The sequence below is a fragment of the Pangasianodon hypophthalmus genome, chromosome 11, assembly GCF_027358585.1.
Source record: "Pangasianodon hypophthalmus isolate fPanHyp1 chromosome 11, fPanHyp1.pri, whole genome shotgun sequence".
In the NCBI taxonomy this organism is placed as follows: domain Eukaryota; kingdom Metazoa; phylum Chordata; class Actinopteri; order Siluriformes; family Pangasiidae; genus Pangasianodon; species Pangasianodon hypophthalmus.
The window spans coordinates 23943035-23966909 of NC_069720.1; the positions used below are offsets into that span (position 1 = coordinate 23943035).

The 23875-nt window shown below is 39.4% G+C and overlaps 1 protein-coding gene across 1 annotated transcript in view; it reads left to right on the plus strand.

Moving 5' to 3' along the window:
* Window positions 1–23875, plus strand: part of dennd1b (DENN/MADD domain containing 1B) — a 93596-nt gene that overhangs the window by 63682 nt on the left and 6039 nt on the right. Inside the window, exons 12-21 of the mRNA XM_034308759.2 lie at window positions 966–1067; window positions 8091–8216; window positions 9883–9984; window positions 12233–12323; window positions 12592–12632; window positions 14974–15021; window positions 15223–15279; window positions 15865–15951; window positions 22685–22767; window positions 23645–23864. Of these exons, the coding sequence (XP_034164650.1) occupies window positions 966–1067; window positions 8091–8216; window positions 9883–9984; window positions 12233–12323; window positions 12592–12632; window positions 14974–15021; window positions 15223–15279; window positions 15865–15951; window positions 22685–22767; window positions 23645–23864 (957 nt within the window). The remainder of the gene's footprint in view (window positions 1–965; window positions 1068–8090; window positions 8217–9882; window positions 9985–12232; window positions 12324–12591; window positions 12633–14973; window positions 15022–15222; window positions 15280–15864; window positions 15952–22684; window positions 22768–23644; window positions 23865–23875) is intronic.

A 23875-nucleotide genomic window follows, 5' to 3' on the forward strand; every position in this document is an offset into this window, starting at 1 on the left:
GAAATGCAAGGATCTACAGAAATGTACAGCCTTTTATTTCCTGTGTGTATGTGTGTGTGTGTGTGTGTATGTGTGTGTGTCCCAGAGATATGAAAGAGTAGAACACAGAGCCAGTAGAAACAAAGAGCCAGTGTGTTTGGATGTTGAGAGCTGGCATGTTGGTTGCTGGTGGACCTATAGCTGTGTGTGTGTGTGTGTGTGTGTGTGTGTGTGTGTGTGTGTGTGTCTGTGAGTGAGTGAATCTGATGCCGCTGACAGTTGCAGACACCGGCAGTATTTATCACACTTTCGCATTAGTGACAGTCCCCCTATCTGGCTGCACATAATTAGACCAAATCAGCACGCAGGCCTCCATAGCAGCAACTGTCAAAAGTGACAAACCAGAACTTTTTTTTTTTTTTTTTACTCACTTGGATGTTTCCCCACCTGCACCAGCAGAATAATTGTGGGATTTGTCACCATCAGGATGCATGACTACCTTTGTGTGGATGCACAAAATGGTCCCATGGCTTAACTGGCTGAATGTAGCTTTTTCCTTTTTTTTTTTTTTATTTTATTTTTTTTTTATAAGCAAGGAGAAGCACATGTGATATCGAAGTGGCTTTTTTTTCTTCAGTGGTGTTTGATTTATTTCAATTACATATAAAGTAGATATTAGTGGAGCGAATATTAAATATTCATAATCATGCAAGAATAATTCAGTGGCATATTGTGTCTTGATTTTTCTATTATCAATGTGAAGACTGGCATATGTTTGTCATTTAGAGGGAAAAACACCCGTTCCCATGTTGAATGAAATTATTGTAATGCTTTGTACTGATTGTGTGGAAGAAAAAAATGAGTTAGTTAGTAGACAGAAATGCCACACTAGGCATGTGAAAGTAGTTCTAATAAGCCTTGGTGTATTTATTATCCGGTGTTTTCTTGTTGCGTTTTAACGGAAACGCCTCTAATCTCCTTCACAGAGAGTGAAGAGCAGATCCCTGGAAGACGTGATCATTCTTAACGTGGATACAAACACACTGGAGAGTCCTGCCAACGACCTGCACAACCTGCCCAGTGATGTGGTGAATTTCCCCGAATACACACATTTTCAAAAGCATGCACACACACACACACACACACACACACACACAAATGCACAAAGCTTCTCATTTTTCTTCTGTACTTTTATCTTGACGTACCCTCTGTGCCTCTTTTACACATTCTTTCCTTCTGTGTTTCTCAACCATTTAAATGCTTGAACAAATACACACACACACACACACACACACACACACACACACGCACACACACACTGACCAGAGGAAAAACTGTCTCTCCCCTTGTCATTAGTACTGCTGCAATATTTAGGCAAGCTCAGCTCGTCACATTTAAAGGCCAGTGCTCTTGACTGGCTTTCAGAAGTCGGCAAATGTGCAGCTGCAGCCTTCATCCATTTCTTTCTTTGTTTTTTTTTTTTTTTGGTGTGTTTTTTTTTAATCATTATATTTCCAAGGCGTGCCTTTTCTGCCCACCCAGTGGCACCTCTCGCTGGAAGAGAAGCGTGCTGGATTTTACTGAAGATGCAGAGAAGAAGGGGGCCAATTATCAGTCTCCATTTTCCCAGCCACCTGCCACTGCTTTCTCTCCTTAATTAACGGTGTGGTGACACCGGTCAGTGGTCCAGGAAGCGGCGTCTAGCATCAGGTCAAAAATAGTCACTCATCAATTATTTTGAATATTAAGGGATTTGTTTTGTTATTCTTCTTCCCCCCCACTTTTCTTTTGATCACTTTGCAGAATTGGTCCTTTGTGAATTTGCTGCTGTGTCGAAGCACAAGAGGAAAAAATCATTACAATTCTGCAATTTCATTTGTAAATTAAATTGTGAGTGTGTCATATAAAGGAGTGAGGTCTTTGAAACTGACAGAAGAAGACAAAAAAAATCCTTTGTCTTTATAGCATGATAAATGAAGTGCCAGAGCAGTGTTTGCTTTGATCTCCTTGCACGATTTTTCATTGACTAATGATGGAGCATGCACCCTGAATCATGTTAAATTATCCCACCTGAAATGTAAATGTCACCTGTCGTAATATTTTGCACCACAAAATGATTTCTGTTTTTCTTCCTTGGCTACCTTACCTGTGGGGATATTAAAATTCATAAGAAATGGAATAGGCTCTAATTGAGCAGAGCTGAAGGCTGCTTTTGTTCATTTGCTAGTTAAACCGCCTGTCATATAGCATTTTCTACAAGATAGTGGCCTACAAATTCAGTATCTTAAATCTGAGGGCAATGCTGAAAACTAACAAGCGAGAATTAATTTACTGGTGTCACTTCACACATGCTGAGATGTAAACATGCTACCAGTTTGCTCTTTGTGCTTTTTATTCAAGATTTTTAATAGAAAATCGGTATCTTTTAGCACTAAAAGGAAATTAACCCCAGCACATTTCTTCTTCGTTTTAAAGAAATTGTTTTAACCTGATTTAAGCCAAACTTTATCACATTCATATACAATCCTGGGCAAAAATAAAATAAAATGGCCCATAGCCCAAAATGGCAAAATATTAAGCTTTTAATTTTCTTACCAACAAATCATTGGTCAGAAAATGAGCAAGAATGAAACAAATGCACTCCTGAGAGCTCCTGTGCCTCCATTTGCTGGTTTAGTTTTGCTGCAGTGAACTGTTTGTTTGGAGGAAAAGCTACAGTAGAAACAGGGAAGTTCACTTATATAGTCTTCTTGTATGCAAAGGTAAAATCATGATAATAATTAAAATATTTGATGTAAAATTCAAGCTAACACATGGCTGGGTGTGCAAAATTTTCCAAAAATATCTCCTGGGATGTTTTTTTTCCTCAAAAGATTAGTTATTATTCGGTTATCTTCCACACCTGATGCAGCCCATCAAGGGCCACAAGGATTAAACATTTAATAAGAAATCAAAGGGAAAAGCTTCCATACTAACTTCCTTTATCTATTCTTGCTAATTTCCTGACCAGTGATTTGTTGTTAAGACCATTAAAGCTTAATATTTTGCCATTTTAGGCTTGGCCCGTTTCTTTTGCCCAGAAGTGTAATTATAGGTATGAAGCCTGTTTGGCCATGTGGACTCTATTATGTGGTGAGTCTGACCATTGGTCCAGTTCTCAGTCAGGTCAAAGGTGACAGTTGTCCTGAATTACCTGGCCTTTTTTTTTTTTTTTTTCCAGACACCACCCGATACTGAGCTCTCTGCTCTCCTTGGAATAATGGCCATTTCCCTCAATTTTACACGTAATATTTTAGATTTATTGACTATTAGAACCGCTACCATGCCGGTAGAGATTCTGTTCCATGCAGATTTACAAATAGAGAGGATAATTGCTGTGGCTCAGAGCGGCCTTTTGAAAAAAGCTTTTAGACATGAGTTTTTAATACAAAAAAAACAAAAAAAAAACAGAATGTGACAGAATTGAAACTTGATTGTTAAATCTGACTTTATAGCTTAAATGTTCATAAGGAGGATTTTAAGAATGTTAATCTTAACCTTCAAATATACAGAAATTCACATGACTACATTTTCATTCACATTTCTTTTTTATGGATTTTTTTTTTGACAAGTTTTGTTTGCACATTTTTTTTAGATCATTCATTATTTTTGAATATATTTTACAATAATTATTAGAGATAATAGTCATTTATATTAGCCTTCTAATCTAATATATATGAGATCACATGCCGATCCTTTTCTCACATTTCTATTATTGCTTTGTGTAATTTTTACAGACCCCTTCATGTTATAGTTATGACTTATTTAAAAAAAATAAAAATAAAGAATAGAGAGCTTGATTGAACCAAAAAAATCCCGAATAACAATCTTTCCTTCTTAAAAATGATGAAACTGCTGTACTGTCTTTTTCAGTTATAATTGGAGTTTGGTAACAGGGGAAGGGTGTTTACTTTCGCATCTAAAAATAGGAAATTAGGAATGTGCTATGGTATCAAACAGCTAGGAACTGAATGTGAGCATTATTTGATCTTTTGTCTGTCGGTCGCATGTAAAGCTACAAAGAGAGGTCTCTATAAATTGTTTTGATTTTTATTAAAAGCAATAGGAGTGAGTTTGTTTTTTTGTTTGTTTGATTGTTTTTTCACTTTTTCGCTGTTGCTTCTCATATGACATTCTTTCCTCCGTCTTGTAGACTACCTTATACTTTTTGTGTTTGATCGTTTCTGTTTGGAGTCATCTGTGAAAATGTTAGTTTTGCGCTCCTGTGGTATGTATATTAGGGCGCTAACTGGAAGTTAACGAGTGAATGACACAATGAACAACATCAAGCACATCAGGGGGAAATGTCTTTATTAAGCAAAGGGCCGAACATGTTTACACTTGAAAAAGTTTAAAATGTTGTCATTTAGCTTTTAATCTCTATTTACTGAAGCACCGCTTGCATAGGCGAGTTAAGCACGTCCTTCTGTTAAAGAGGATCTGCCCCTGTCACATTGTCTCAGCTTGGATTCAGTCTCACAGTGTCCAAAGGGTGTCCTGACTAGGAAAAAAGAAGGGCTGTGTGTGTCTGTGTGTGTCTGTGTGTGTGCGTGCACGCAAGTGTGTATACTTCATCTTGCTGCACATCAAAAGAAAGAAGCAGATTTTCATAACTATTCCTTTTTCTTTGTAGTTTTCTTAATTGCATCCCCACGGCTTTCTACTCATGGCCAGCATCCCTCGCAGAACACCTTCCGCCCTACTACTCCACCACTGACTTATTAAAAATAAATAAATAAAAATTATTATTATTATTATTATTATTATTATTAAGATCCAGTCTTTACTAAACCGATTCTGTTTACACTGTTTAATTTTAGAATTTATGTATGGCCTTTCAGTACATTTCAAATGAAATTGATCATCTACCTAATCTCTGTTGTACTATACAAATTATTCAGGTCTATAACGTTTCGATATTTAACACACATTGTGGCCTGTTGAAATGCAGTTAATTCATTAGATTTATAGCCACTTATTCCCAGGGCTTGTTGCTTTTTTATTATATTTAATGTATATTAAGTGAACCTAAAGAAAGGTCTTCATTCATCCGGGTCATGTTAAAAACACCAACATTGCAGAATAAGGTGTCAGAAACCAATATGCTGAAGGAATGCACTGAATTCTTCTTTGCAGTGGAAACATTTTAGTATTTGTTTTTAAACGGTTTCACCACTTAAGCCAGAAGCCTTATTTTCAGTGGAGCTCTATACAGTATAAAACAGAGAATAAGCAGAATGCATTAGACACGTGTGGTCAATTGGGTGTATTCACTTTATGTAGTACTGCACAGGCATATGTCCAGACCATGCCCAGTTCAATCAAATCAACTACCGTGAGTATACACAGCTCATTCCTGAAGCGACGTGTGTGTAGCGTGGCAACTCCGGCTGTATAAAAGCAGCCCATCATTGAGAGCAGGCTTGTGGCATCATCCTTTGGAGAAAAAAAAGGAGACAGTGATGCACCTGCTAATTATCATCTCCAGCTGGTGAGTTAAATGGAGATCTGTTTTGTGGGCCACCTCTGACCCCATGCTCTTTACTCTGCACACTTCAAACCCTGTTGGGGAGTCGGCGCTGTAGAGTTTAATGAGACGCCATGTTTGCAGCACTTTCATCCCGAACTATCCTGCCTTGATGTGAATTGAAAAGATCACAGCTACGGGGAAAAGACCTATACCGGAAAGGCCTCTCTGCATAGATTATGAATATCATAACTCACTCCCCTCCCCTCAACACCCCCCTACCCCCCCCCTCTCTCTCTCTCTCTCTCTCTCTCTCTTTCTCTCTCTCTTTCTCTCTCCTTCTCTCTTTACCCACCCCCTACAATACCAGTGCTTATAATTGGACCCAATGGGGGACTCTGCCTTTGATCAGATCATAGGCTCAGAGACTTTACACTAAAAAATGTCACTCCCAAATAGGTTGATCACCTGTAGAGCTAAGCTTCCTTCTGATGCCCCCTCCTGCTCATGTCTCGTTAGTGATACTCAAAGTATAATAGTTAATTAGTCTGACAGATCTGTTGCTGAGATTGCATGCTTGATGAGTTGTTTGTGACTATCCAATATCCTATTATTAATCTGAAGTTCTATTCCACTCATTGCATGCATGAACAACTGAATTAAAAAAAATGGCTGAAGGTTTTACTTAAGTGGAAAAATTGATTGGGTTGATACTTTTCAAGTAATTAATTAAATTAAAGTAATTAAACATTTGTTAATTCACTGGTTAGTAAATGCTGCATTTCAATGAAATTAAACACTATAATATTTCACCACTGACTATTATTAACAGAAAAATTGCTATGCCTGCTCTCCTTTTGTGCGTTGTTCTTTTTTCTTTGTTATTGTTTTAGGGGAAATACAGTTCATGCATCAACATAAATGTTAATCCACCACAAACTTTACATAAACCTAAAGCTTCCTGACCCACTGTGAATACAGAAATGGCATTTGCAATTTTATAGATGCCATATAAAGATGTAAGATAAAATCTCTCTTAAAGGCTTGTGCACATTTGTAACGACAGCTTAGGGGATGCTGTGGGTTAAAAGAATAAAAGAGCCAGCACTGCGTTACGGGAATGTCCTTTAAATTTACAGATCTTATGTCTGAACTTCCTTTTGTAGTTTTTTTTTGGTACTGAATATTCAACAAAATTGGTACTGAATATTCAACAAAGGATTTGCTGTTCATTTAAAGGCCTCTTTGTCTGAGTTAAGGTTTCTGGTCCTTGGTTGATATTCAGTGATAAAGCAAGTAGAACTGATTGTTGACACGCAAAGCTAGGAATTCATGTAAATAAGGCTTTAGCACACAGTGTGCACATTACAGCCTTGACTAAACCTTGCATGTTTGCAGATTGTTAAAACTCAGTCCCTGGATTTGTGTGTTTTAGTGGTGATGGTAGCGTATACTGGAGTATACAATAAGCATTCCGTTTTATTAATGACTGTAAAATGCTGTAGCAAGGACAAGGGCCAACTCGTAGACGTGAACTGAGCCTCTGCCTATTTTCCAGCTTCTGCTAATCTGAAAAAGAAAATGCTAAATTCCCAATTCTGTTGCAGTGAGTCCATGATTGGCCAGCGCTGCTTTAGACTAGACAAGAGAGAGGAAGTAAACATGGTTGAAATTCCAAAAGCGGTCTGCTCAGTTTTGCACAATCGAGTTTATCCTGATGTGTGCGCTGTGTAAACAAATGTCCAGTGACAGGGTGCAATCCTCCGCTGCACCATTAATTTATTTATTTTTGTGCTTATTAACTTTATTATTGCTTTATTTGCACAAGTAATAGAGACTGTACTCTAGTTGTGAATTGCATGTCCTACATATGCCAATGAATTAAACCATGTAAGTCAGGATACCTTGTTAAACTCCACACACACACCCTCACCCTCACACACCAGCCACTTTAATAGGAACTCAATCATATGGCAGCAGCACAAAGCATAAAATGTAGTTAATGTTTACATCAAACATCAGAATGTGATCTCAGTGCCTTTAACTGTGGCGTGTTTGCGCCAGACGGGTGGTTTGACTATTTCAGAAACTGCTGATCTGGGATTTTCCTGCACAGGAGTCTCTAGAGTTTCCATAGAATGTTGCAGTTCTGAGGACAGAAGAGTCTTGATGATGAGAGCAGGCAGAGGAGAATGACCACACTGGTTCGAGCTGACAGGAAGGCTACAGTAACTCGAGTAACCACTCTTTACTGTCATGGCGTGCAGAAAAGCATCTCATAACACACAAGTCGAACCTCAGACCGAGAGCAGGAATCTGAGGCTACAGTGGGCACAGGATCACTGATTTTATGCATTATGCTGCTGCCTTTTTTTTCTCCTCACACCCTGCCTTTAACTCAATTAACAGAGCAGCAGGTGCTCTTGGCAGCACAACAGATATAAGAAAAGTGAAGAGGCTTGTCTCATTCGTTCTTCCTTTCTTTTTCTTATTCTTTATCGTGTCTAGGGGGGTCACCTGCAAATATGACACTTCACACTCTGAATGGTTTTGCCTCTTCCTCCATGATTTCAGAGGTGCTATTTTAACACTCTCTCCCCCTCAGGTCTCGAGTCTGAAGAGTAAGCTGAAGAAGCAGTCGACTGCCACGGGCAGCGGAGTGGCTCGGGCCTTCCTGCGCTCTCAGGCTGCACTGTTCGGCTCCTATCGAGATGCTCTGAGATACAAACCCGTAAGCTTGACTTCTGCCTCTCCTTCACTTTCTTTTGAGTCCCTTTTTCTGCTCAGAATCACCCCTGTTAAAGTAAGCTTTGTCCATTTTAACCACAACAACATTAATATGTCTGTCATGCTGTCAGTACTTTTTTTTTTTTTTTTTTTTTTCCCTTTAAACCTCACACAGACCAGAGCGTAAGGATCTGAAAGAAGGCTTGGGTCTGGTAGACTTCCAGTGCTAAAATTTAAAGGCAGCTGAGCACCACACCATCCATAAGCAAAGAGAAGAGGAAGGAATGGGGTAGGGGTGGGGGGAGGACGTTAAGGTGGGCCTGTCTGTTTCAGTGAAATGTCAGAAGTTGAAAAGGCAGGACAGTCTCTTTGAAGCCTTCTTTCAGCTCTGGTGGAGTATTGTTCTCAGGCCTTCTCAACTCCTCAAATGGGCTTTTCACTCTCGAGCCCAGCAAAAACTGAAAACAAAATATGCTCCCTGTTTGTCAAGTATGACTCTCTTTGTTGGAAACATAATTGATGTTGTAACGCTGGTGTGTACACAAACCGACTTTTTCTAAGAGACGCGTGTTAAAAAAAGGAGCGTGTGCAGAAATTCTTCAAAGCACCATCTCAGCACAGGGTCATTAAATCTTTATATTGTGATTGCTATTGTTTTTTTGGATTCCTTTTCTTTTATCCCACATTTGGATTTGAAACCCCTTCCTGTTTGGGAAGGAGCAACCATGTAATATTTAAGGACTCATTTTGCATTTTGCCTCTAAAATCTTTTTGTCTAAATTTTTCAGTCTAAATTTCATGTCAGTATAATAACCACCCAGTGAAGTCGCAACATTTGTTAATGTGATCATAACTACATTTGTTGTATTTTCCTTTTCAGAATATAATTTGGAAACAAAGGTCCTGACACAGAGTGACATTGCTGACATTCTCGTAGTGCTTCGTTTTAGAGTGAAGAATTCAGTCATTTTGTAGAACTAAAAAAAAAGCTACTGAGTACAGTACTGAATGTTAGATGAGGCTCAGTCTTCATGTGTCTTTTCTACACTTTCCTCGACTATACTGCCATGTCTGATTTGAGATTTTAGAACTGAGCATTCTGATATGTTTTTATACAAGATATTTTTGGGAAATGTTTGCTAACATAATGGCTGCTTTTTAATGATAGACCATTTCCAAAAGGCAAAATATAGGTGTAATATTTCAGAGGCTTTATGGCCAATTCTCTGCTGTAATGTTCTCGATTCTGCTGCATCCTTGCTGTGCAGATCTAAGTGTCTGTCATTGCAGCGAGCTGTTTGAATATATTATATAGTTCAGCTTTATGAAGCCCATATGCCTTCACACCAGCAGCTTTACAGAGCACTGAGGCCTAACTGAGCTATAAATGAAACAAAAGCAGGCAAACAGTAATGAGCTCCTATGCAAGAAGTGGTAATTGCAGTCTTACTGTATATAGGTCGTTAAACATGGCTGTAGAAGTAGCCGACTTCTGTTATTGATCCAGGCAACAACACATCCTTACTTTTCAAGAATGGCTTTTATTAGCAAAAGCATAGCAGTGTTTTAAATGGCAAAACTCATTGCACATGAAATATTCACATTCATAATCATCAACTGTAAATAGCTTTTTAGCTAAGTGAAAGTAAAGGAAGCTTCCTGCGTTGCAGGGAGAGCCAATCACCTTCTGTGAAGAGAGCTTCGTGGCACACCGCTCCAGCGCCATGAAGAGTTTTCTTGAGATGGCTGTGAACCTGCAACTCTTCAAGCAGGTATGACATGAGCGGAGAAGAGACACTCCTGTCTTTCGGGGCTCTTTACCATACCATCTCTGGCTTTTGCTACCATGTCATTGTTAAGAACTTCTGATTTTCCTGCCATGGCTTTCTGTAGCGATTATTTGACTGGATGTTGTGTCATGGTTCTGGTAAACATGTACTGATTATGAGGTTATGATTATTTTGATGAACGCGTACGCTGATTAAGAGTTAGGACCCAGTCGTTTCTTAGACAGGGGTGCTTAGAGATCTGCTACGTTTTAATTTATCCCATAAAAGGACCCAAGATACACTTAATCATTTATGTATTTTTGCTGCTTCCTCATAACGGATCGTGACCGGTGGTTCGAAGACATAGAAGCGGCAGATTTTAAAAAAGAGCCCTTATCTTGTGCCCTGTTCTGACCATGAACCACATCGGTTCTGAGAAAGCGAGCGCCGGCTAGCTGCCAAGAGAAAGCAAGGGAAGCCTGTCAGCCACGACCTGCTTTCTGTCTACGACCCTCCACACCCCTCCTCCAAACGCTCACACACATCCACACGCACATCGCTCACCTTCCGCTGCTTCTTGTTCACACTGCCTGCGAGAAAGTGTAATGCACTCCTACACTCCCAACACACACACCCACCCACCCACACACACACACACACACACACACACACACACAGCTGGTGTGCTCTAGTTCCATCAACTGGCACCATTTGCTATCTCTTTCTGCCTTATATACAATATATTCCGTTAATTACTGAACATTTCTGATTATAACCACTGTACAACATTTAATTTATTGCCAGAACTATAATTACTGTACTTTAATGACTTGTCTTTGCCAAAGACATGTCTTGACATTGAATGTGAGTTACCCAGTTTCTAGAACAGAGGTAGTGCATGTAATGTGATCCCAAAGTAAGAGGCAGTTTTGGGGATTTGGCTGGGTGCTAATTTGCTGTGATTAGTTGCACAATTAGGACATTGAATCACAGTTATTTGTTTGCAATTTGCATTTATTGTTATGGTTTCTTGCATATTGCAGCAAATATTGATCCTCATTTATCAATCTCTTAGTGAAGTTGTGTGTAAATGTTTGTGTTATCCAAACTGATTTAAAATTTCTGCTGGATTCATGAAATTTTCAGTAAATTAACCAATGTGTGCATGGCACAGCTGATTTTGCATTTGGTGACTCCCACAAAACTCCGTAAAAGGCAAAGTTCACAGAGCTGAAAGGTCAAAAAACAAAAAAAAAAAAAAAAAAAAAAGATTTCCTAATAGGAAGAAGTGGTAGTTATTCTGACTCATGTCTATGCCAGTAAAAATATAGTTACCAAGTTACAACAAGTACATCACACTGGGAAACTATTTTTAAAAATTTGTGTATGTGTGTGTATATATATATATATATATATATATATATATATATATATATATGAATATATTAATGCTGTCTTTAAAAGTGTTGCGCAGCATTAAAAGAAGATGCCACGTCAAACGGATCCCACTTACATCCGAGTCATTACAGTGCATCCTCCTTTTATACAGCAGTCTGGTCTTATTTGTCTTACTTTATGGATTTATGTTGGGTTGCTTTCTTTATTTTTTTTTTTTTAATATTTCTATAGCTAATGCCATTACTAGGAAATGACTGGGTGTTATAAATCTTCATGAAACTTGTGTGTGTAATTTAAATGCACAAGCTATTTGAACTTGACAGCATAATCCGTATATAAACGTGCAGTAAGTCACTGCGAATTATGTGAATTGAAACGAATAAATCTAGTTAGTCTTCCTATGCGTACATTTACACACACTCAGGAGCTAGGATACAAACAAAATTTTTCCAAATGATACAGGATTTTCAAGAATACTAAATTTCTAATGTAAATGCTCCTGTGGACGATTTACAAATACATCTGTTTGTATCCAGCTTGAAAAAATGAGGCCCAGTGTCAGTATTGTGAAGTTTGTCATCTAAGCCCATCACTGTCCTGGTTATAACCAGCAAATTTATTGGATGCCGTTTTACAACCTCTTTGTGACAAGTTACAGGAAGTTCAGTTTCCCGAAAAGCATTGCGCATACTACAAGCCAGCCTTCCATGTTAATCCTCCATCTGATCTGAATTACAAGAACACAGTTTAGTGAATATGTCCTGAAGACTGACTCTCTCTCTCTCTCTCTCTCTCTCTCTCTCTTTCTCTCTCTCTCTTTTAATAACCTGTGATACTGTGATTTATGTTGCAGTTCATTGATGGCAGACTGGCCAAATTAAATGAAGGAAGGGGTTTCACAGATGTCTTTGAAAACGAGATCACAGAGGGGGGCTTTTGCGGAAGTGAGTGGGATTTTCTCTATTTGGTGGAGGAAAAAGAAAGAAAGAACACCTTTTTGTTTGGAAATATCCCTGCAGGTTAGCGGGGGAAAAAACAGTATATGAATGGTTAATAAATGACATTACAGTGTATTTATTGTAACATGACCAAATTGTGTAGAAGATCCAGAATTTCTGTGTAATTTGTTATATGGGTGTGAACATCTTTAAATTGAAAGTTTTTCTCTGTGAACTGATGAATTATTTTTATTTATGCTCCTTTAATCCGCAGGTAATTCTAGGTCTTATCAACAGTGGATGCATACTGTGAAGGTAAGCAGAAGTCTACTCTAGAATTGTTTAATCTAATGAATATTCATTTCACCTCAGTAATCATGCTCGTTGGCTGAAACGTATTTGTCTCTCACTGATGCTCAAGTGATTAAACATATCTAGTTGCTCTTGAAGCTCGTAAAAGTCAGGCAGCCATGCCATAGCAAACGAAAAACGGAGGCAGAACAGTTGAGATGTAGAGACGACACTGATGTGATATGACAGCCAGTCATCTGAGATGACACATGGATTCTGGCAGGAAACACAGCCATTACTCAATAGACCGAACAACAGAGAAAAGTCTCCCTATCCATATGCCTGGCTTTTCTCTCTCTTTTTTTCCTGTTATGCCGAATTAATTCTTTGGAGTGCCAGTTTCAAAAGGTTTCATATAAAGTTCACGTCTCCTGACTGACACAAATCTATAAAAGCGTCTTCACCTCTGACCTGCTGGTCAGGACTTGAGATGTAAACTCCGTAGTATTATAGAAAATTTTATGCATTTGGCATGTTAGTCTAGTGCTGCTTCAACAGTAGCCTTATTTCTTGTGAGTGAGTGAGAGAGTGAGTGAGAGGGTGAGTGAGAGGGTGAGTGAGAGGGTGAGTGAGAGAGTGAGTGAGAGAGAGAGTGAGTGAGAGGGTGAGTGAGTGAGAGAGTGAGTGAGTGAGAGGGTGAGTGAGTGAGAGGGTGAGTGAGAGAGTGAGTGAGAGAGAGAGTGAGTGAGTGAGAGGGTGAGTGAGGGGGTGAGTGAGAGGGTGAGTGAGAGGGTGAGTGAGAGGGTGAGTGAGAGGGTGAGTGAGAGGGTGAGTGAGAGGCATAAATGTGCACACCCTTTTATAATTGGGAATGTGGCTGTGTTCAGAATGAACCAATCACATTCAGTCTCATGTTCAAAAGTAATTATCGTACAGCTGTCATGAATGAAATGATTCTAATTAACCCCAATAAAGTCCAGCTGTTTCTGCAAGATTTTCTTCACGTCTTAATGGTTTTATCTGATTGCTGAAGCCATGGTCTACAAAGAGCTTCCAAAGCATGTACAGCTTCTAACTGATGAAAGGTATCGATCAGGAGAGCAGTACAAAAAACTTCCAAAACATTATATGTACCATGGAACACCGTGAAGGCCTTCATCAACAAGTTGAGAAAATGGAGCCACCACAGTGACATCACCAAGAACAGGACGTCCCTCTAAAATTTATAAAAGTACAAGACAAAAACTTACCTGGGAGGCTGCTAAGAGACGTACGGCAACATTAAAGGAGCTGCAGGAATATATGACAAGTACTGATTACTCTCTGCATGTGACAACAATCTCTCATATTCTTCACATGTCTGGGCTGTGGGGTAGGGTGGCTATACAGAAGCTCTTTCTCACAAAAAACATACAAGCTCAAATAAATCACCCCAAACCATGTGGCAAAATGTCTTATGGTCTGATGAGACCAATTCCAAAAGGTATAATAATTCCATAATTTCAAAAGATATGTTAAGTGCAAAAAAGCACATCACCAAGGGAAGACCGTACCCACGGTGAAGCATGGTGGTGGCAGCATCACGCTTTAGGGCTGCTTTTCTTCACCCAGAACTGGGGCTTTTATCAAGGTGGAGGGAATCATGAATATCTACAAATACCAGTCGATTCTAGTGTAAAACCTTCAGGTGTCTTCTAGTGAGCTGAAGATCAAAAGGACTTTCACCTTTTAGCACAACAACGACCCAGTGCATACATCCAAATCAACAAAGGAATGGTTTAACTAAAAGAAGATCAATGTTTTGAGTGACCGAGCCAGAGTCCAGACCTGAATCCAACTAAAAATCTGTGGTGTGACCTGAAGCGAGCTGTGCACAGGAGACGCCCTTACAATCTGACAGATCTAGATTGTTTTTACAAGAAAGAGTGAGAAAATATTACCAAGTTAATACATGCCACGCTGATAGACTCTTATCCAAACAGACTGAGTGGCGTAATACAATCAAAAGCTGCTTCAACAGAGTTTAGGGATTGTGCACACTTATGCAACCAGGTTATTGCAAGTTTTTTATTTTTCCTTTTTTCCACTAAAATGTTTCTGATTGTTTTTTACTTTATTTGTATATTTCACATTAAAGGTGGGAAAAGATCTGCCACGATTTATCTTTAGTGTCTTTCTTTTACTTCATAAAAACCTGCCATTTTAACAGGGGGGTGTAGACTTTTTATATCCATTCTATCTCATGTCAAGTAAATTCTGTTTTGAATAATTGCATACTGTGTTATGTTCCATCAGTAAACTATTTAAAAACTATTTAAAGACTATTAACTCATTAAATGATTAATGATCATTTTTTCCTACACAGAGAGGTGTGAATAAGGCAAGCCCAGCTGTGAAATCTGCTTATAAGATTGTAAGTTTCCTTCCTATATAATGCAATTTCTTCTTTAAATACTAACCATCAAAAGCTTTTATATAATTTATTGCTCTATACAGTAATGTCATGACAGCTTTGGCGATCTGAATAGTCTTAGTGTTCAGATTCATTTTATAAGTTAGTTCGATTTTCTTTAAATGATGAATTCTGATGTTTTTTTTGTTTTTCTTCTTAAAGGCGAAGGTTCATGCAAAAAAAGGCTTACGTGGTGTGAAGGACAGGATGAGACTTAAGGTGAGACACTCAGGTTTTCAGCTTTCCAATCACACACCTGTTGTGCTTAAAATGGTTCTGGCTACTGGGCGAACTCTAGCTTATGAAATCTGAATATCACTTCATTCAGGAGGATAAATTTAAACTGTGTCTCTGATGATAGGTTGCCATGTTGTGCTTTCACATAATGTAGCTTTAGATTTTTTTGAGCAGTTGATTGTATCATAATTTTCTCATTTTATTTCAATTGCCTATTGGTGTCTCTCTGATTAGCTAAACAGTACTAGCCAAGACAAGAACGTTGGATGATGGGCAATAGAACGTGTGTGTGTGTGTGTGTGTGTGTGTGTGTGTGTGTGTGTGTGTGCGTGTGTGTGCACGCCCATGTATGCATGAATTAAGGATTATGAATGACCAAAATGGGAATGTTTTGTAGGTTCATGTTATGTAACGTGAATATGACCTTTATGTTGTATGATTCGACACTGGTTCAGTTAACATTACAAATTCTTAATCGTCTTTTCAATCTCTTATTTCCTCTCTCTGTCACTCTTTTGCTTGTCTTCATTCTTCTGTCTGTCTCTCCCTGTCCTTGTGTTTCTGCAGGACACTGAGGAAGAGGGAGGTCTGTACTGTGCAGGTTCTCCCACCAGCACTAAAAGCCTCTCACCGAGGAGGCTTCAGAAGAGAAGGGTGAGTGTAGTGTGTTCACACACACACACACACACACACACACACACACACACACACACACACACAGCCAGAGAGTTCTTGAACAGACTGTTTCATAAAAGAATCGCCCATTTGTGCACCAGTAATGCTACGTTCGACTTGCCTCGGAAGTGGATGCTCAGAATGACGTCATTTTTGACCTTCACACATTCGAGCTACAGCGTGGGGAAAAACCATGGATGCCTCTGCATTTGTCTTTTCTTAGAAACAATCTAGCCAGATAACATTTTCCTTCTTAAAACAGCAGTGTGTATAGTTAGTGTTTATAGATTTAACAAGTGAATATGTCTGTATGTTAATTGATCTAAAGCAAATACTTGTATACAGAGTATAACTCGTTTAAAATTGTTGATTTCGAGTTGCTTTAGAGTTAAAGGGCCTCTTTTTTTTTTTTTTTTTTTTTTTTTTTTGTGGCTTTTCCTGGTTGGAGGTCAGGAATTACAAGTCAACCTCTAGTCGAACACTGGAGTGTGTGTGAGTTTGCGCATGTATGTGTCTGTGTGTGTGTCTGTGTGTGCGTGTGTATATTTTTGTTTCTGCGTGTGTCTGTGTGTCCCTGTGTCTGTATGTATGTCTGTATCTTTGTGTCTGTGTAAGTATTTGTATCTTCTGTTTGTGTGTTTGTCGATATTGGTCTCTGTTTGTGTGTGTGTGTCGATATTTGTGTGTATGTGTCTGTGTATTTTGGGTCTCTGTATTTGTGTGTGTGGATATTGGGGTCTGTGTGCGTGCGTGTCTGTGTGCGTGCGTGTCTGTGTGCGTGCGTGTCTGTGTGTGTGCGTCTGTGTGTGTGCGTCTGTGTGTGTGCGTCTGTGTGTGTGCGTCTGTGTGTGTGCGTCTGTGTGTGCGTGTCTGTGTGTGCATGCGTGTATGTGTGTGCATGTGCGTGTGAGGTTCAGTGAAGTATTGCCAAGCCCAGGCACCAAATCGGCACAGTAGATGGCCTCAATTCCTACCACTGATCGCTGATCAGATTTTATACTGCCAGTATTGAGGGTCAGTAGTTTTAATTTTTTATTATTGGAATTCTCTCAAGTACGTCTCTTGAAGAAGGCAGGAAATTTGTGTCAGAAGGCAAATTTGTACATAATTAGAAAGATACGGAGCTTGATGTCTAGACTGGTGGGTGTTAATGTTTTATCTTTTTGTGTCATCATTAGGTTTATATTTGTGGTATTGATGGTAGTATTTACACTGCAGGGGTATAAGACACTGCCTTTATCTGTATCTGTTTAGCTGTTTATATCTGTTTTTGTATTCTGATAAAATGGGTGGGAATGGGCATGGTCTATACTGGAAGTTTTTTATGTTAACCCTGCTACGATGTCCTGAAAACACTGAAAAAATACAGAGCTGCTGGAAAAATTCACAATTTATGATAACAAATAGCAATTTGCAGAATGTAACTTTATTGAACTGCTGAACCAGAGGCCCAGTAGAACTTTCTGGCAATCTTTCCACCTTCTGTTTAATGTGTCTGAGTAAGCAAACTAATGGTTTCAAAGCAGTGATGTCTTTTCCAAATCAAGAAACAGTTTACCGAAATAGCTATCTAATAATATTTTACCAGATTTACTGCAGTTCTTGGGTTCGTTCCATTCAGAAGGATCAGAAAAGTTCACTGGACATGCTTTTAAATTCTACTATACAATAAAATAAAAGCATATTCCTTTTGTTTGTATGGAAATATGGTACAATTATGGTTTTAGTTTGGAACTTAATAAGACAGTGTTTAGTTCAGGCTAAAACTGAATAGGAATAATCTATTAATGTCATGTTAATAAACTTTCATTTCATTTGCAAGGACCTTAACATCCTGTCCTGGGCACATCAGTCCATTCCTTAGTGCTTCGTCTTCCCTCCTTATCCTCATATTACCCTCACTGGTGTCACTGCTGTCTGTTTTGACAGTGGCTATGGAGTAGCCCTAAGCAGACATAGGCATATTGACTTTTCTGAGCATTGAATGTATTTTACATTTTATAATTCTATTACTAAAAGCACTTTCTGTGAGGTATCACTGTACAAACTGATTTTTTTAAATCTAGGTCAGTTAAAGTAACCGTCAGTGTCCGTGATTTAAAAAGGAAGTGGGTCTGTGGCACATGAATTCGCATTTGCAATTGATTTTCCAAGTAGTTCTCTTCATTTTTGCCCATGTAGAGGCCCTTACTTCAGGTTCATGAAAAAATACAATAAAATCCAAAAATGAGGAGTTTTTAATTCTTCTGTGGTATCATTAAAAATTTCTTTCTCCTTTTTTGTGCAAAGCTTTTGGAGGCAAAGCTTTACGCATCCCATCATCATACAGAGACCCAATTGCCAACTGTCTTTAAACACTGCAAGAAAACTGGCCTCGTGATTATTAATACCAGTGAGGGAACTGCTGTATCTTTCCCTTAAACTGTCATATGGACTCGTGGGTTGATGATTGCATCTCTGCTTATGCTGACGAAATGAAGAGTGCTCAGACCTGGGCCAGACCTCGCACCTAAGCTCACCTCATCTGATCACTGACTGTTCTTTCACCGTTTTAATTAGCTTGGTCATTTGCTGTGTCGTTATTGTGTGTGTGTGTGGGTGTGTGTTGGTTCTGGGGGGTAGGTGTGGGTATTGAATAAGCAGTACAAAAAGGTGTAGAGCCAGAGGTCTTCCAATTAGGGCCTTTCAGAGAGAGACCTGACCCCCTGCCACCCTCATCCTTCCTCACTCAGCTCTACAGTAACGGGGCCCTGGGGACTTTACACCCCCACACAAAGGATGTCATATCCGGCACTGCAAGTGTGTTCTTGTGTATAACGCAGTGGTGTTGACACAAAGGCCCTCAGCACGATCAATGGCTAAATCAATCAGCAGTGCAGTTCAGTCATCATTATCTTCAAAGAAAGTCAGCACTATGACCGGATGAAGTGTTTCGCATGTCTAATACATCTTCCAGTACAGCAGAGGCACTATTTGCAAAGGAAACCTATGATTACTCCGTTTTGCCATGATTCACTTTTTAATTGTAATCTCTTTAGTTTCTTACATTATATTTGCATCATATAGCTACAGATATATATAACCAAGGTATCCTGCATTTTCCTAGTTAATGTGGTCAGCAGGAATGAACATTAATTAACATTAGCATGATGAATTGCTGGGACTGCTGAAGGAGGTGACAGGAAGGTTTCCTGGCCGAGTCTGCATGCCAGTGGAAGGCATTCTGGGTGTCTGTGGCGTGGCCTGGAGCCCAGTGCAGCTGATTGCTGCTCATCTGCATAGTCCTGCTTCTCCTGAATGAAACGTGAGTGTGTGTGTGAGTGTGTGTGTGAGTGTGTGTGTGAGTGTGTGTGTGAGTGTGTGTGTGTGTGTGTGAGTGTGTGTGTGAGTGTGTGTGTGAGTGTGTGTGTGAGTGTGTGTGTGAGTGTGTGTGTGTGTGTGTGTGTGTGTGATGGCTATGAATATGGCACACAGCCTCTGGGGAAGGAGTACACACACACACGTATACAACCACACACGCTGGATGAGAAGGGCAGATGTATCCCCCTCAGCCAAAGCCAGTTGAGCAGCTCTGCATATGAAAGAAAGCCCTGCTCAAGTAGTGTATAATTCATAGATGTCTCCGCTTGCAGCTTCTAGGCCTCCAACTTCATTTCCATACTGCTTTATACAGTGACCAGATTATAGGAGTGCTGTTATGGTTTAATGTGTCCGATGATACTGTCCTCGTCCTCGAACATCTTTTTAAAAAGAGACATGTTTGAACTGCAGCATGTCTTCAACAAATCCACATTCAAGCCTTGAAAAGATGTCTTCTCTGTTTTTTATATGTATGTATACATTTTGAAATCTCAAATCATTTGTGTCTCAGTGGAACAACTTCTAGTGATTGCATATGTTTTGTTTTTTTATGCTGAGAAATTTTGTATTGACCAATAATTTAGCGCGACTCATCTACATCAGCCGTTTATTCCAAATTTATATATATATATTTCATGCTGCCCGATGCATATTTTTATGGTTCTGTGTATCTCTGTGTGTGAACTAGGACTCACTGTGACTCATTGTGAGTCTGGAGGACTGCCAGAGTTGGGGACAGATTTGTTGGTTGTCAAAAAACGTTGACATACAAATAGAGAAAGAGCTCTTGGCTATTGGGCAGCTTCATGTGACCTGAGGAGCAAACAGCACATCTGCATGGCTATGGTGTGATGGATGCACTGCTTTTTAGTGGCTGGCAGAATTTTGTACCCCTTAGGCTGGGAATATTGTTTCAGTCGTAACCAAACTGCCATCTACTGGGTGTTTCTATAACATCACACACACACACACACGTCAAGTTAAAGAAGGCTGGCTTTTAAAAATGTGATGCGCCAAAACGCCTCCCTCTGATATTCTTGAAGGCGTCTTTCAGCATAAGCCAGTCAAAGGTTTGGCTGCGGCTTGGGCTCTAAAGGCACTGGAAGAGTTTGTTTGTGTTTTCCAGGCATGCCTTCCAAGCCTGCCAAGCGAATGAGATCAGCGGACTGTCTAAAATCAGCATGTGAAACACATAACATGAGCCTTGCTATTATACTGGCAAAAGGAATAGGCTGAATTGGACAGCCCTGCAATGTAGCCTCTAGAAATGATCAACTGATGAAAACAACTGCTATTGACATAATGATGAATTATTAATAGAATATTAAGACTTGAAGCTTCATTGTTAGGACAGTCCTCTAAATGCACAGAAATGGGAGGGATGTGCATTCTGACACTCACAATATGCCATTAAACCATTGACCATTGTGCAGTTTTACAGTCTACACTTGAAGAAACTTTGTCCAGAGTGTGAAGACTTGGTCTGTGTGACTATCTGTGCATTACTCAGACTCAGCATGGCTCTATTTCCCAACAGGCCCTGAGTGAACAGTTACATATGCAGACACCAAGCTGTGGCAGCTCAATATGTCCTTTCTGATTTAGTGCATATATAACAAAGTCAAATAGGCACATACCCATGCTTTCTTTTGTTTTATTCCAAACTAGTGGTTTTGGCCAGGCTGAGTCTGATTGCTTAAACCGTTTATTCTTTTATTTCATATGCTGTGTCTTTTCTTGGCCTCTTTCAGTGCACTGAATATAACCATGGAAAATATGAAAGGCAAAATGAGCAAGTATTATTTGTAAGTTTTATTTTTACGTCTTTGTCCATGTTGCTGTTTTAGTGAGGCAGTAAGTGTAAGGACAGAATGCATGATTCAGTGACTTGGGACTTTCTCAACTGTCCTAAACCATCATTTTCTCTTTGTCTCCAGAAGAACTGAATGAATGTAGTAACATAGTATATGTACACAAATTAATAGAATTCAGTTCAGTTCAGTAACATGGTGGGTTTTTTTTGTGAGGCTGATAGGAAATGATTGTCTGTAGTGTATGTAATAACTTCTCCATGTGTAGGGAGGTGTAGAGGTATATGTCTGACTCGTGTTGCTGTTCTTGGAAGAGGCAGTGACGCCACTCACCATGTTTTAATAAACACCTTCAGCTTTCAAGGAGGGGAACTGCACACCACAGAATCCAGCTAAATGAACTAAATGAATGAATGCAGTGCCAAACTCCAAAACAGTGGCTTTAAATGCACATACTTGGCCTCAGTGGGTCTAAGATAATTCTAAAAGTTTTAGTCTGTCAAGGATAGACTGACAGCCTTCTAGAGAAATCCTGGACAGCAGCACTGCACTGAGTGGTCAGACTGCAGATTTGTCTAAGTGGTCCTAATTACAGATTTCCGAGGGGTACTGAGATCTTGGTCTTAGATCCCGGTTAAGGTTTTGCAGTCTTGAAGATCATTTAATAATTTCACCATCTCTCATAAACACTCTGCAAATGAATGTCACTGTTTCGCAGGTGCACCAAGTCGATTCACTCCAGGCCAGAGTGGCTCACAGTCCGAATTTACAGCCCTGGCAAGAATCCTTTAAAGCCTTTTGGAGAATTCGAGGTCTAAACTTCCCTGTAATCACTTTCATTATAGCTCCCAGCTACCAGTGAACAGGGTAATCAGAGCCCAACATGTGTTCCTGTTTATTCAAAGGGTCTTAAGTGGCCGGCACACACGCTTGCTACCCTTTTTTTTTTTTTTTTTTTTTTTTTTTTGCAGAGAGTGCCGATTAACCCTTTTGGAAGGCTTATAGACCACAAGTCTATTTGACCTCTGTGACTGCTGCCTATGCACGTTAAATGAGTTGAATTGGTGGATTGGCCATCGTCTGGTCAAAGCCAATCAAATTTGTGAACCGTTTCCCCCCACATCCCGCATTTGTCAAGGACCGTGTTTCCTGTCTCCTACTATGGACACTGTAAATGACCTCTAGTTTAGCAGTCTGCTTTGATAATGTGGCAAGCGGCCGTTTATGGGCTGTGTTAGTGACTGCACATAGATACACGTGTGTGTGTGTGTGTGTGTGTCGCGGGAATGCTGTTTAATGACGGTCCACCAAGCCTGGAGCCACAGCATGGGGCCATGCCCTATAATTCTTCACTTCTTTAATTTGCCAATTAAAAGTGTTGCACAGGTGTGTTACAAAGCTCAGGGATTAGCATTCTGAGTGGGCTGCACTGGACTGATGAATTAATGTTGTCTCTTTGTAATTCTTGGCTTGATGCTGAGCAAATTTGGGCTCAATAGTACTTCTCCTAATGGTCGTATTTTTATTTTTATTTTTTTCAGTACCAGCATCAAAATTCCCATAAGTATATCAGCTTTCCGGACTATCCCATTGATATGGAAGATGAACTGGACACAGCTAGCAAGTAAGGGCCTGTAATCTGTTATCTGTACAGAATTTGTCTATATATACATATGTATAATATATGTATGCGTGTGTGTATACTGTAGTAATACTAGTACTGTGCAAAGGTCTTAGGCACATGCAAAGAAATGCTGTAGAGCAAAGATGCCTTCAAAATTTAATGAAATTAAATGTTTCTACAATGTTTTAAGAAAAAGTACTATAAAGAGCAGTAAACAGAAATAAATGAAACAAAGTCAATATTTGGTGTGACGACCCTTTACTTTAATAAAAAAAAATTAGTAGTCTCAGGTGCAGTGTGTGCAGTTTTATATGGAAATTATCTGGTAAGTGTTACTGAGCATCTTGCAGAAGCAGCCACAGTTCTTCTGGAGACTTTAACTGTCGACTCGCTTCTTATTTCTGCAGCAAAATCCAGCAGCCTTCATTATGTTTTTTTTTTCTGAAAAGTGTCTCATGTAATCTGCTGCTTTCTTTACTGATATGCAAACATTTTTCTTTAACATTTAATTCTGTGCTGGAAAACTAAAGTTTTGAAATCTAAAATGCTTTTGTACTGACTCGATAATGTGGAAGTCATAAAATAAAAATCTATAACAAAGTTTGTACTAAAAAAAAAAAAGGATGCCTAAGACTTTTGCACAGTACTGTGTGTGTGTATATATAGATTGGTTTGCTTTTTCTACAAATGTTCCTTCCTCCAGCAGTGTATTACCTCTTAAAATATCCTTAAGCTATAGCAATACTGCCATCTGGTGTTCATCAGTTCTCTCACATTGACCTCTATTCTACTGAAAATTGGTATATTTCCTGACTGATAAGGTGTGTGTGTGTGTGTGTGTGTGTGTGTGTGTGTGTGTGTGTGTGTTTGGCGTTAGAATCTCCTCCGAGGACAGTAGTGAGATGCCATTCTACATGGAGGACAGTGATGACTCGTGCGACTTGGAGCATGAGGCAGGACAGACAGGCGAAATGAATTTGCTGGAAGAGATCCTAGATTCATTGAGCACCACCACATTAGATCATGGCTCAAAGCTCTCCTCGGCCAAGAGCCTCGACTTCTTCAGGTCCATGGATGAGCTCGACTGCAGTACTACGGTGAGGCAAGC